Below are 13,774 nucleotides of genomic sequence, written 5' to 3' on the forward strand. Positions count from 1 at the left end.
TCTCTAATGGAATCGTTTATCCAACAGCCCCTGTCGGAGATCTCCTATGAGTCCTGCGAACCGAACAACTACGAGCTGCTTCCCGGCTCCTTGGCGCCGGGCTCCACAGCCGCCGGCGCAGGTCCGGGATCAGTGGGTGGTGGTAACCTCTCAAAGTTCCACCGCAGCTATTCCATGGGCCAGGGCTGGGCTTCTCTGGCGCAGCACAACCACCCGCAACAACACCACCAGCAGCAGCAGCACCACCAGCAGCAACAATTGCATCTGCAGCTCCAGCAAAACCAGCAGCTACCCGTGGAGGGCCAGCCGAAGGTCGTCTACCGGCGAAGGAACAACTCCACCAGCGAGGGCGATGGATCCCTGCTGATCTGCTATCCCTCGGAGCATCTGCGTCGCCTGGTGCCGCCCAAGCTGCTGGCCAGTGTGTCCGTCATGCAGACAACTGCCGATGGAACAGTCATCAAGGATCATTCGACTGGCACGCTGGGATTCGATCAGTCGGCCGGACAAAACGGAGGGGGTAACCTACTACTCACCCGTCCCGCCATGGCGTTCATCACGCAGAAACACGAGCTGGACAGGCTCAGGGCGGCCATGCGAAGAAGCCTGAGGATCGCTGCCTGCAGGATCTATGCCCTGCAAGCGCTCAACTGGCTCCTGAGGAGCGTCACACAGGGCGTGTGTCTGCACGACCTGATGTGGTGGTTTGTCAGCTCACTGACCGCCACCGGGGGACATCCGCCAGAGGGCCGGGGCGAGGAGGCCTCCGAGCCGGCACTGGAGCACCCGGTGGCCTACACCCAGATCAGCGGAAGGTTCGCCCATCTGATCACCCAGTCGCTGCACGTGCTCCTGCAATCGGTGGCCGATCTCACGCTCCACCTGCCTCTCGGATCGCCACTGCAACGGGTGGCCATCCAGTGCTTTGGCATCCGTTTCCGCCAGGCGGACCACCAGTTCCTCCACAGCTCGCATGTATTTGGGAACATCTCGAAAATACTGTCCAAGTCAGACGAACAGAACGACGCCATGGCCGTTTCGATGATGGTGAAGCCCGACTCCGATGCCGAGCACAATCAGGTGCACCCAGTGGCGACGGGAGGATCAGGAGCAGGAGCTCGGCTCCTCTGCTACACAGATCTGGCGGGCATGTTCGAGGTCACTGTGTCCTCGCGCCCGGCCATGGCGGAGTCCCTCACGGACAACTCAACGGAAACATTCTGGGAGAGCGACGAGGAGGATCGCAACAAGTGCAAGATCATCGAGTTGTCCCTGACCAAGCTGAACTACGCCTGTCGCTATCTTCTGGTGCACATCGACAATAGTCGGGACATTCAGGTGAGTCCCCGGGAACCTATCCCCTAGTTATTTTTCATTATTAAACTTGTTTAAGGTTCTGCTAAATTTGAGATAAATAATTTCCTTTTTTTTAAGTTCCATAAACCCTATTGATTTTATTCCATTTATTTTTGCAGAACAAGGTGCTCAACGTGGTGTTCTATGCCGGACAGTCGCTGGGCGACACGAATGTAATAAAGTCGGCAGACGTGGATCCCAAAGCATGCTCCTGGATTTCGGCGAAGATCTGCGATGACAGCTGCACGCACTTCCGGTTGGAGCTCCATGGTCCCGAGAACACACTGCGTGTGCGCCAGATCAAGTTGCTCGGCCTGCCCACGGGAGGATCGGTGGGCCTGGAGGATGGCTCGGAACACAAGCACCAGCCGCACCTGCGATTGAGTCATGCGTCGCGCATCCAACAGCAGATTTGCGAGGCGGAAACCCTGAGAGTTTTCCGACTGATCACCGGTCAGGTGTTCGGCAAACTGATCAGCAACGTGGGCTCGGATCTGGTGCCACCGGATTCGGCTGGCATAGGACCACAGAGCAGCGGAGCAGCCAGCACATCCCTGTTGGCCGATTCCCTTGATCTCAGAGAGCACATGGTGGGCATTCTGTTCTCGCGCAGCAAACTGTCGCACCTGCAGAAACAGGTGATCGTGCACATTGTGCATGCCATTCGCAAAGAGGCGCAGCGGGCCAAGGAGGACTGGGAGCTGGCCAACCTGGTCCATGCCCTGAAGCAGCCACCCCAGCTGCAATCCCTGCCTGCGCCCGCTTCCGCCAGCAGCGAGAGTTCGCCGGAGAGGAGTCGAGCCCCGGACACCTACTGCTTCGAGATGCTCAGCATGGTGTTGGCTCTGTCGGGCAGCGTGGTGGGTCGCTCGTATCTCTCCCAGCAACATGGTCTGCTAAGGGATCTCCTGGGACTACTGCACACCGGAAGCGATCGAGTGCAGCGACAGGTTACGGCCTTGTTGCGCCGGATCCTGCCAGAAATATCGCCGGAGAGCTTCGCCGAGCTGCTGGGAGTGCAAAGATTACCGCCAGCGGATTACAGTATCGCCCATCAGTCGGCCAGCGATTTCGATATGAGTCGGCTGGGTCTGCTGGACATATTCCTGGCCGTGATTGCCAAGTCCCTGCAGCTGCAGGTCAAGGTGAAGACCACGGCGGTATCTGCTGGAGGAGGAGCTGCATCTGTATCTGGAGGCGGAGGATCATCCGGTAGTGGAGCTGCTCTCAAGCCAGGTCAGCCGGAGAAGACGCCGGCCTTTGTGAGGCTCTGCAGCTCGCTGGATCTCTCGGTGCAGCAGTTAAAATCGCGACCGCCCACCGGTGAGCCGGGAGGACCCGATCCCTTCCAGTTCGAGGCCCTGCCGCCGAGGAAGGAATCGAAACGGAATCTCAACCAGCGGTGGTTCCTCAACGGAGTCATCTCCACCAAGCAGGCGGAGAGCATAATCGGTCTCATCAGAGATTTGGCCAGCGTAAGGGAATCCTTATGAATTCAAAGGCCCATTATTTATTTATCTTTTCTTTATTTCATCCCTACAGGGTAAGCTCAGCGATAAGTGGTCCCAGATCACCAAGGCGGCCATAGCCGAGTCCGTGCTGAATCTCACTCGATTGGAGGAGATCTACCGCTCGCCGGAGCACTGCACCAAGACCTCCACTTTGTGGCTGGCATTGGCCAGCCTGTGCGTCCTGGAGCGCGACCACGTGGAGAAGCTCTCCTCCGGCCAGTGGTCCAAGCTGTGCGACACACGTCCCTTGTGCAGCAACCACGATGATGGCGAAACGGCGGCCATCATCCAGTGCGAGACCTGCGGATCCCTCTGCGGCGACTGCGATCGCTTCCTGCATCTGAATCGCAAGACACGCTCCCACAAGCGAACGGTGAGTTAACCTTAAGTCCAATATCTAATCATCCAATATAACATATTCCATTTCGTGCAACAGGTCTGCAAGGAGGAGGAGGAGGCCATTCGCGTGGAACTGCATGAATCCTGTGGGCGGACTAAGCTCTTCTGGCTCCTGGCCCTGGCCGATTCGAAGACCCTGAAGGCCATGGTAGAGTTCCGCGACGGCAGCCACACGATCATCTCGGGTCCCCAGGAGGCGGTGGGCAGATGTCGCTTCTGCGGCCTCACCGGCAACTCGGGGCTGTTGGAGATCGGCAACGTGTGTGCGGATGCCCAGTGCCAGGAGTACGCGGCCAACTCGTGTCTGAAGACAAAGCCATGTGGCCATGCGTGCGGAGGAGTCACGGGCGAGCGGAAGTGCCTGCCCTGTCTGCAGCATGTGTGCCATGCGCGCGAGAACGAACTGGCCGAGGAGCTGAGGGATCCCAAGCTCACCCAGGATGCGGACGACATGTGTATGATCTGCTTCGTGGAGGCGGTGTCCTGTGCTCCCTCCATACATGTATGAATAATGGTTGTCCACTTGGAATACACTCTGATTTATATTTTTGCATTGCAGCTGGAGTGCGGTCATGTGTTCCACTTCCACTGCTGCAAGGCGGTGCTGGAGAAGCGCTGGAGCGGACCACGCATCACCTTTGGCTTTTCCCTGTGTCCCATCTGCAAGGCGGACATCCAGCATCCCCTGCTGGCGGACATCCTGGAGCCGATCAACGGACTCAAGCAGGACGTTAAGCGCAAGGCTCTCATGCGGTAAGAAAACAAGGGTCCTTTGCCCTGTCCAGTTGCTAATCCAAACCCATATCTTCCCTTGCAGCATCAAGTACGAGGGCGTGGTGAAGGACACGGACAGCAAGGATGTCAACATGACCCAACTGGCGATGGATCGGTATGCCTACTACGTGTGCTTCAAGTGCCAAAAGGCGTACTATGGCGGCGAGGCGCGCTGCGATGCGGAGATTGGCGAGAAGTTCGATCCCGAGGAGCTGGTCTGCGGCGGATGCTCGGACGTGGCCAGGGCACAGATGTGTCCCAAGCATGGCACCGATTTCCTGGAGTACAAGTGCCGCTACTGCTGCTCGGTGGCGGTGTTCTTCTGTTTCGGGACGACGCACTTTTGCGACACCTGCCACGACGATTTCCAGCGGCTGACGAACATACCCAAGGTCAAATTGCCGCAGTGCCCGGCCGGACCGAAGGCCAAGCAGCTGCTGGGCGACGAGTGCCCGCTGCACGTGATGCATCCGCCCACCGGCGAGGAGTTCGCCCTGGGATGCGGCGTCTGTCGCAATGCCCAAACATTTTAGCCACACACTTCGACGCGACCCAATGGCGAGAGGAAAACCCAGCCGGAATCGGATGACGATGATGATGACGATGATGACGACGATGATGACGACGACGACGACAGCAAAGAGTTGGCGCCGGACATGTGGGCCAACGTTTGGTCTCAGTCGGACGACTCGCGTACATATTTGTAGAGATTAAAGTCCCAAAACAGAAAAAAAAAAAACAAGAAAATCGAGACCCAGTACACCCCATGGAAGGATCGATCTTTCACTCCTCTAGATATTAATTCACACATCGGATTGGAAAAACGAAACGGATAGATATTTTCTAGGATAGCTGATATTTGAACGATGGATATTGGATTATAGATTAGCAAATAGCAAATAGCATATAGCATATTTTATCCCAGGCAATATTATTTTGTAACACCCGAAATCGTATCGAATCGCAATGAATCTCCCATTTAAAGATCAAAAACTCACTATTTATTTAATGTACAATTCGGAGTTGAGCGAGCGAGTGCGAGCGAGCGAGAGCTAGTGCGGGAGAGAGCGCGAGAAGTGTGTACATAATCCTCTCCCTGACCCCTGACCCCTGACCTCTGACCCCCAAGACCCCCTCCCGTCACCCCCTCGTCCTCGGCCCTCACCCTCCTCCTCCTCCTCCTCTTCCTCACCCTCACTCCAACAAAAGCACATTATGCTACATTTATATATTTATTGCAAATAACTAAATTATATATATATATTTATTATGAATGCGACGAGCGGAAGGATGCAATAAAAATCAATTCTGAGTGTATATTATCAACTGTTGTTTTTTTAACGTATGACTATGGAAAGTGCTGTATGGTTCTTAAAGGCAACTAGGGCATAATAAAAGAATTAAAAGAAAAAATGGGTTTAAGGTTTGCTGATTGTCTCAAAGTTTGTCTTTGATTAAAAGTTGTTTTTTAAATATATCATTTCTTAGCCCTCCTTTTTTCCTTAATAATTCTAATAAAATCAACAAGTCACCAAGGATGCAATGGGAGAATGATTTTTTGGACTAAATTCTATTTGGCATACGTGTCGTATGAGTAATTTTCAAGGATACTTTGATACTAAAAAAACTAAAAAAAACTAAAAACTAAAAACTAAATTTTTTTGATTTCGAATACATTTGTTGCCAATAAAAACTTTCAATTTTCAATGTATTCAGTTATTCTTTTTAAACTATTCTTTATTCTCAATTGAAATTATCCTTTACAATAATTATTATGATTCTCATCATATTCAAAAAGCTGATTTTTAGTTACAGAGGTGATCTAAAGCAAAAGGTCTTACTTACCATCTGTATATTTAGTCTTCATTCCATGCCTAGATCCACAGGAGGATTTGAGTGGTATTCAAAAAGTATGCTACAAAAAATGGTGGTTCTGAAAGCCAACTTAACCTAATTCTGGATCCCCCATTATTTTCTCCCAAGATATTCAAAAGATTGGATGATATTTTTTAAAAACATTTATGTATGTATTTCTTTTTTCTTTGTTTCTTTTCATTTATTGTGTCTTAGCTTCTGTTCTGCGCTTTCTGCAGTTCTGAAAACTTTTTTCTTTGCCTTGCCGCGCTTTTAGTTTTGGGCTACCAATTTTCGATCAATCCTACTAAACCCAGAAATTCGGGCGTATATCCTATCCGATTCTGGTTTACGTGTGTGTGAGTGTGGGTCGAATGCGGCAATAATCAAGTAACTATACACATTAACTGTAGGCATTAATCCAGCGACTCTCAAATAAATGTTACAACTATTTCTGTTATCGATTTCGCGGCTCGTCTCCTGGTGTTTAATCAGTGGCCCAAGGACGACGAGTCCTAGCAAGCTTTTAAATGGTATAAACTACCTATGTATATATACATATATCGGTATATATGTGGGTGTATGTATATAACTGTAAATCTGCTTAGCAAAGCCGTGGCTTGATGTCTCTAAGTTTTCGGCGCCTTTGAACCAAAACACAATTGATTTCAAACTATTTTTACATGCTCGTATTATTTTTGGTATTTTTTCTTTACTTGGAATGTTGCAATTGCAAAATGTAGTATTTTTGTGGTTTGTTAAATTTGTAGTTATGTAATTGGTAATTCACTTTCTTTTCTTTTCTTTTCATTTCATTTCGTTTCGTTTCATTTTGTATGTAAATATATAAATAGGCAGCTTTTCGATTTTTAAAAACAAAGGGCGCGTGTACGAAATAAGTTTCTGTTTTTTGTTTAGGTATTTTTTTTGTATTTTAGCAACTATGCTTCTCAAATTGGTGGAAAATGTTTAACATTGCTTTATCGCGTTTGTTCTTGTTTCATCTTGTTGTTGTAAAATTTTGGTTCTTTTTCGTCTAGAGTCTAGAGCATAATGCTAAATATTTTGGTTTGGTATTTTCAGTATCTTCAGTATGTTTGGTTTAGCCGTAGTATTTTTTTTTTGTTTTTTCTTTTTAGCATTGCTGTGGGACTTACGTAATAAATGGAATAACGAAAATGAGGCGCGTGTTTTACTGGTTAAGGCTTTTTCCTATTTTTGTATAATGTATATTTAAATTAATTTAGATTTCACTTGGGGCTTTGTAAACGGTATTCGTTAATTGAGTGTTGTGAGTTAATTTTGCTCTTTTCTCTGGCTTGCATTAATTGTGTATATTCTTGAGTGTTTCTTTAGTTTACTTTCGTTTTAGTTTTTTTAGTTTAGAAAAAAATTCTGGCGTATAAAAGCTTAATTTTGATAGGTTGTTCTCGTTATCAATCTAGGTGTAACTAGAGGTACACATATATACATGTACATATTTATAATAATAATATGGTTTAATCAGTTTCTTTGGCGCCTCTCAGCGAATCTCCCAGCAGACGGACCCGAACCGACCTTCAGCAGCCTTCCATCTGGCGATCTTTATAAATATCAGACTGAATCGGGCGTTTTCTAGGCGAAATCGAAGGCCAGAACATCATGAGTATGAGTTTTTCTTATCTGGGTTTCGAGATAGGGGTTTTCTTCTTCGGTTGTCTGTCATCTTTGCCTGGGTGTATATACATGAGATTTGCAACTCCGCCTATGTATGTATATATGTATCCACATCCTACCCCCATAAATTGTTCAATATAAATTTCGACTAAATTGCTCTCTCAGCTTGATCTATAAATTGTAATTGCACCACTTTTAGTTTCACGTTTTCGTTCACTTTTTATCCTAATTCTAGGTTTAGTATTAGGTCTGAGTTGCTAGTTTGCTGAATGCTGCTTGAGTTGGTTTAGTTACTTTAGGTTATATTTATAAGGCTCTGTGTAGTAGGGTCTAAAGCACCCGAAAAGAATACCAAGGATGGGGGCGGAAGCGAGAGAGAGAGAAAGAGTGAGAGACAGAGATAGAGAGTGGGGGAAAAGGTGGCGAGAGATAGGCTGAAACAATACGAGTACTAAGCTGTATAAGTATCGTATCAGTGCTATCGTATCTTCATATGAGGACTATCGGTAAATCTCCGTCTTATCGTTTCCCTTCTCCGGCCTAGTGCGTCTTAGCTTTCCTTACTCAGTTGTTTGCTGCCTAATTATTTATTAATAATTAGTTATACATATATATTTAATTACGTTTAGGTATATTTGATTTATAGTTATTTAAAAAAAACCTATGTACAGTGAGCCCGCTACATTCGTTAAACTTTCAACTAGATCTTAAGGCCTAAACGTATGCAACAAATTGTATTTCTTCGCTATCCATTAACTTTTTATTCATTGTTGAGTATTGGAAATACGTATATGTTTAAGGGGTGAGTGTGACTGACTGACTGAGTGAGTGAGTGAGTGTTGGTTAGTCAATTGTAATACCACTTGAATTGCTTTTTGGTTTTGATTTGGTTTTTGGTATGACGGGAGTGGGCTGTCGCCCTTTTGGGAATGGGAATCGAAAAAATCTACAACTAGAACTAAGTAACTTTCGCGGACAGAACCGCGATGCCCCATCTAAGCCCACCCCTCCTAACTCCCCCAACTATAAAGGGAAGACAGTTCGCATGTATTTGTAGCCGGGTTCCGGTTCTGCCGTCTCTCTACGCTACGGTACGGTACCATAAGTAAGGATCAAATATCAAATAGCAATTATCAAATACCAACTAGGGAATCAAAACGGTAACCGAACGAGATTCAAGTGGACTCCAACTGATGCTATGTCCCTGGCGACTTAAACGTAATGAAACCTTGCCTCTAAACTGTCCAGGATTCCGTTCGTCCTTCTCCTACTTAAACATACTATATATCGCGATCCGAAGAGCATTCGGCACGGTTCCCTACTACCATCATCCTGATGATCCTCATCCTCCTAATCCGCTACAAACTATATGCCAAGTGCAAGCCTATCAAATGCCAGCATAAACAAATATCTAGGTTAATTTTTTTTTTGTCTAAACTTTTGAAATTCTTCTTTCTTTAGCTAATTCTTTTTTATCACAAAAAATGTGTGTAGGTGTTTGTTGGTGAGCGTGTCGTAACATATTTGCTAAAATGTAATTCACTTATTTACAATGCCCAAAGAAATCATAGTTGATTTTTGCTTTTAACTAGAGATTTGCTATTTCTTTTTTTTTTTGTTTCTTTTTCTAACTTTTTTTGGTTTTAGTTTTTGGTTTCTTAGGTCTGTCGATTGTCGTTTCGTTTAGCGGCCACATTTCTGCTGTCTATATCTTTTCGGTTTTACTTAAGCTTTACGTTTGCTGAGTTAACTAGTTGGTTGAGTTGAGTTTTACTTTGCCATTTCGTTAACGGTATTCGAGTCTATAAGCCTAGAATATTGGGAGCCAAGCGAGTGCGAGTGCCGGAGTGCTCAAGCCGAGTTTCGTTAAGTTAGTTAGTTAGGACGGGTTATATCCATATATGTTATCTATGCATGAATCCGTTTCTATGTACATCGGTTTTTGGTATTTGAGTGTGTCTATGTGGCATGGCATCCCTGTTGGATCCTCTCTAAAGTTAGGTTTCAGTTTTAGACTATGTACAATTCACGGGCATTGTTTCGGTCTGTAAGCATTTTCTTCGTCTGGGGTTTTGCCTCCTTTAGCAGTTATCACAAAATTATCCATATATACATACAGCTATATATATATATATGTATGTGTGTGTGTGAGTGTGGTGTGAGTGTGGGTGTATCTGTGTCCTTTACAACGTTCGCTTTTGTATATATATATATATATGTATACATATAAAGGTAAATAATTGCAGTAAATGTAGCAAATTCGTAAGCAATATGCTTGCCTTAATCTTAATCGTTATCATTATGGCTAACACTATCGTAATCATAGTCATAATCATGTAACGGTTAAAGAGTATCGAATATCGAGCACTTCCATTCAGAGTGTGTGTGTTTGTGTATGTGTGTGAAAGATTGGGTTAGCAATAGGTAGATATTCGTGTAGCGAAAAAGAAAGTTTTTCATCCAAAACTCCACTAGAACATATCATTAGCAACACATTTTTAGGGGGAATACCATGGCTTATTTAAAGTATCAAATATATATTGTGAAATTTCCCAAAAATTGAAGTTACATTTTGAGTATTAGATGAGATTGTGATTTTAAAATTTCAGAAGTTTACATACTTCTCTAATTTGCTTCTTTAAGAACCAATTAAATATTTTTTTTTTATATTTATATATCGAATTTAAAGAAAGGAGTTTTGAAGACAAAAATTTCATTTTAAATCAAAAATAACAATAGAACTCTAGATGGTCTTGTGATATATTATAATACTGATACGAAATCATTAAATACTCATTGAAATTGGGCTTAATATTTTAGAAATTCTTATAAATGGGATCTTTTAAAATTCTTGTTCAAAACTTCAGTACATGAAAGCCCCTTTGAAAAATTCGGCTAGATACGTTGTAGTGGACTTCCAAGAGTTTGAGATACATGAGTTAGCTTTTGTGTTGAGTTGAGGTTACAGCTGCATCTTAAGTATATAGACTAACTAAGCGTAGGCGTAGGCGTAGGCTTGCGAGTGGGCGAGGCTGGGCCCCTACTCTTCCGATTTTGTATTATTGCTCCTGGCCGGAGTCCTCCTCTCGCTCCGCGTCCGTCATTGTGGGCTACAGGAACTCCATCTTGCCCCGCGTACCGCTGCCCGTGGGCGTAGTGGTGGGCGTGCCGCTGCCGCTGCCCGCCGCCGTGGGCGCTGATGGTGGCGTTGTGGGCGTGGCACCTGCCCCAGATCCTCCACCACCTCCGCCACCCGACGGAGTCGTGGGCATTTGGGCAGCCGTAAAGTCCTCCTCGAGCAGGCGAAGATGCAGCAGTTCCGCCCCTGGCGTCGTGGGCGATTGGTCCGCCGGCTGCTGCTGCTGCGGATGCTGCTGATCCGCTGACGCTGGCGCCGATGACGTCATGCCAGATCCGGCGACGCCCGCGGGAGCTGCGGTCGCGGTGCCGGCCGTCGAGGCGAGTGTCTGCTTAGGAGGCGCCGGTGCTTTCCTGCTCTTCGAGCGTCGCTTCTTGAGCATCAGCGGCCCCAGGCCGTTGCCTCCCGCGCTCGACACAGCTGTGGCGCCCGGATTTAGCAGGCCAGCGCCACCAGCGCCAGCTCCCGCTCCAGATCCTCCTGGCGATGAAATGGTTATCACAGTGTCCACGGGGCTGGTCACCACAGATGTGGGTGGCACCTGTGTGGTGGGGGTGCCGCCACCGCCCGCGCCGCAGCCCGCGCAGATCTCGTCGCCGGGCGTGGTCTGGCCACTGCTGTTGTCCGGAGCGGTACCACTCCCAGTTCCAGGTGCCAGCCGCTTGACCAGCTCACCCAGCAGATCCTCGATGCGACCGATGCGCTGCTGCATGCGCTGCAGCTCCAGCCGCACGTCCACCTTCATGTCCAGCACGGTGGCGATGAGATCGCGCTGCGCCAGCGTGGGCGGCGTCTCGCGCAGCCCGGTGTCGTAGGTGTCCGATGTGGTGGCCCTCGAGCTGGCCATCTCGATTTGGCGCTCCCGCTCCAGGGCCAGATTGCGATCCGCCTTGGTGGCCACAACGGCCACGACAGCAGTGCCCGTGGCCCCGGCTCCCGATCCCGATCCTGCTCCAGATCCTGCTCCCGCTGCCGCCGCCGCCGCTGCTGCAGATGATGATGAAGTGGTGGCCACCGGCGCTGAGGGTCCCGCCGATCCGGCTGCTCCCTCGATGACCACGCGGCTGTCGCGACTCGGCGGCGAGGAGTCCACCTCGCCGCCCTCGTCGATGGTGTCCTGGCGGGCCAGGGTCGCCTGGCTCGCCTGCAGCTTGGGCGCCTTGGGAAAAACCTGGAGGTGACGTTTAATGGAACAATGGGCGATGCGTAGATGCGGATGCAAATGCGGGATAGACAGGCGGGTGGTTGGTTGTTGCATGTTGCATGTTGCATGGTTTTTTTTTTTTTTTTTTGGTTCGGTTGGCAGGGGAGAAAAGTGAGAAAAATTGTGTTTGAGTTGGGTTTTTTTTCGGTTTCGGGTTATTGATTGTTGATTGATTTGGTTGGTTTTGTTTTGATTGATTGATTGTCGAGGCATTCATGTCGTTTGTTGTTGCAGTTGCAGGTTGGTAGTTTTGTTGCAGGTTGCATATTGCAGATTGGCAGAGTGCAGTGCATTGAATTTATTCCAATTTGAGTCAGTGTTTTTCAAGTTTCGTTGGTTTTTTTCCAATTCAGAATCAATTTTGTGTTGTTGCAGCAAGGCAGGCAATGTTATCATTTCAATTTCGAGTTTTTAGTTGCGAAATAGAGAGAAAAGTCAACAGTAAACGGGAAAAATCGAAGAAATATATCAATTTGGTTCGGGATCATTGCAAGATATAAACAATCTAAAGGCAGTTTGCATGGTGTTGTTTCTTGGAGGGCGGTGGACTTGGTGCAGGGGTTCAAGTTTCGGCCATGGGCGGGCACGATTATGGTTCATCTACATACATATATGGGTCATAAGTCTTTAATCGTATGGATTTTTAAGCGGTTAAACACCATAGTTACGCACAGTAAAGCAGAAAACGATAGGTTAGCATTGCTACATTTCTAACGATTAACAATATACCTGCCCGCCCATTTGCCTATCGATTGTCAAACCGATAACAGTGTATCGTGTGCCAGAGTGGTACAGCCAACTAAAATAGCGGTTAAACAAACTAATTGTTCGTACACTTACTTTGCTTAATTGTAAATGCTATTCAATTCGATTGCACAATTTTAAAATGGATAAATACGAAATGATAATTAAGTAAAATGAACGCAATATGATCGAGTAACCACATTCGGAATCGATATCAATATCGGTCACGTAATCGGAAGTGAGAAGAGCAAACGAAAGGCAAAAAAAAGAGAGACAGAGTTATCATTAAGATGGAAACCCCAACAAACATGCATTTTTGCATTATTCGGGACATGTCTGTTTTGGTATAATTGTATCGTGAAGGTTACTACGTTTATAAGCCTGCTTAGGTCTTCAAATCACAGCCTCAAAATAAATTTCAAGAAAATGAAAATGAAGATTTTATTTATTGTTTATATGTTAGTGAATGTGTGTATCAAAATACAATGCAAAGTTATTTTTTTTTTATTTTTTGTTATTTTTTTTTTTTTTTTTAACAAGGCGTAGAAACGTAGTATGTGTTATATAGCTTGCTTCCTCTGATGTAGCATTTCATTGGGCACAGTCAGTGGATCCAAGCTATAAGGGAAATCAAACCATAACAAATTAAATTAAGGTAAAATTTAGATGCAAAGATTCGAAGAATCCTCATTTCGAAAGTGTTTCGTGTGACCCTGTGTGTTTCTGAGAGTTTGGTGTCCTGCTGATCGCGGATCCCCGATCGCAGATCGCAGATCACAGATCCCGATTCTCAGACCCCTGAACCCAGATCCAATTGATAAAGCGTATAATTACTTTGTTGCCTTGTCCACCATTGCTACTCGAAGTACTACTCTGCCGCGCTTGGGCGGTGCTCTCTCGGAGGCTTTCGCGGGCGCTCAAACTTCTCGAGACGGCTACCTTGGCGCTGGTGTCGCTAGCTGAATCGACGCTTGAACTGCCCAGGAGGCGTCCCCACTTGCTGGCCCGTGTACTGCGCGCAGATGGTGGACCCGATGAGGGCGATGGGGATGGCGAGGGCGAGGGCGCCGCGGCGGTGCTGAGGATCCGGGCGTCCTCGGTCAGTGTCAGTTTGGCTGGTAGCTTCTTGTATATGTT

At 47.0% G+C, this 13,774-nt stretch overlaps 2 protein-coding genes across 17 annotated transcripts in view; one reads left to right on the forward strand and one right to left on the reverse strand.

Moving 5' to 3' along the window:
• LOC119556431 (E3 ubiquitin-protein ligase highwire) overlaps positions 1-5,362 on the forward strand; it is a 55,359-nt gene extending 49,997 nt beyond the window's left edge. The window contains exons 18-23 of the mRNA XM_037868659.1: positions 28-1,338; positions 1,476-2,831; positions 2,899-3,240; positions 3,304-3,768; positions 3,826-4,019; positions 4,084-5,362. Coding sequence (XP_037724587.1) covers positions 28-1,338; positions 1,476-2,831; positions 2,899-3,240; positions 3,304-3,768; positions 3,826-4,019; positions 4,084-4,573 — 4,158 coding nt within the window. The 3' untranslated portion in view covers positions 4,574-5,362. The remainder of the gene's footprint in view (positions 1-27; positions 1,339-1,475; positions 2,832-2,898; positions 3,241-3,303; positions 3,769-3,825; positions 4,020-4,083) is intronic.
• Positions 5,363-6,045: 683 nt separating this feature from the next.
• Positions 6,046-13,774, reverse strand: part of LOC119558268 (potassium voltage-gated channel protein eag) — a 66,981-nt gene continuing 59,252 nt past the window's right edge. For 10 of the 16 annotated variants that reach the window (XM_037871622.1, XM_037871631.1, XM_037871625.1 and 7 more), the window contains 3 exons: positions 13,472-13,762; positions 12,734-12,751; positions 6,046-11,860 (listed from right to left, as the gene is read on the reverse strand). In XM_037871622.1, coding sequence (XP_037727550.1) covers positions 10,661-11,860; positions 12,734-12,751; positions 13,472-13,762 — 1,509 coding nt within the window. In that variant the 3' untranslated portion in view covers positions 6,046-10,660. The remainder of the gene's footprint in view (positions 11,861-12,733; positions 12,752-13,471; positions 13,763-13,774) is intronic. The other 6 variants (XM_037871629.1, XM_037871628.1, XM_037871624.1 and 3 more) reach the window with 5 other exon arrangements.

This window comes from Drosophila subpulchrella, chromosome X, assembly GCF_014743375.2.
Source record: "Drosophila subpulchrella strain 33 F10 #4 breed RU33 chromosome X, RU_Dsub_v1.1 Primary Assembly, whole genome shotgun sequence".
Taxonomy (NCBI): domain Eukaryota; kingdom Metazoa; phylum Arthropoda; class Insecta; order Diptera; family Drosophilidae; genus Drosophila; species Drosophila subpulchrella.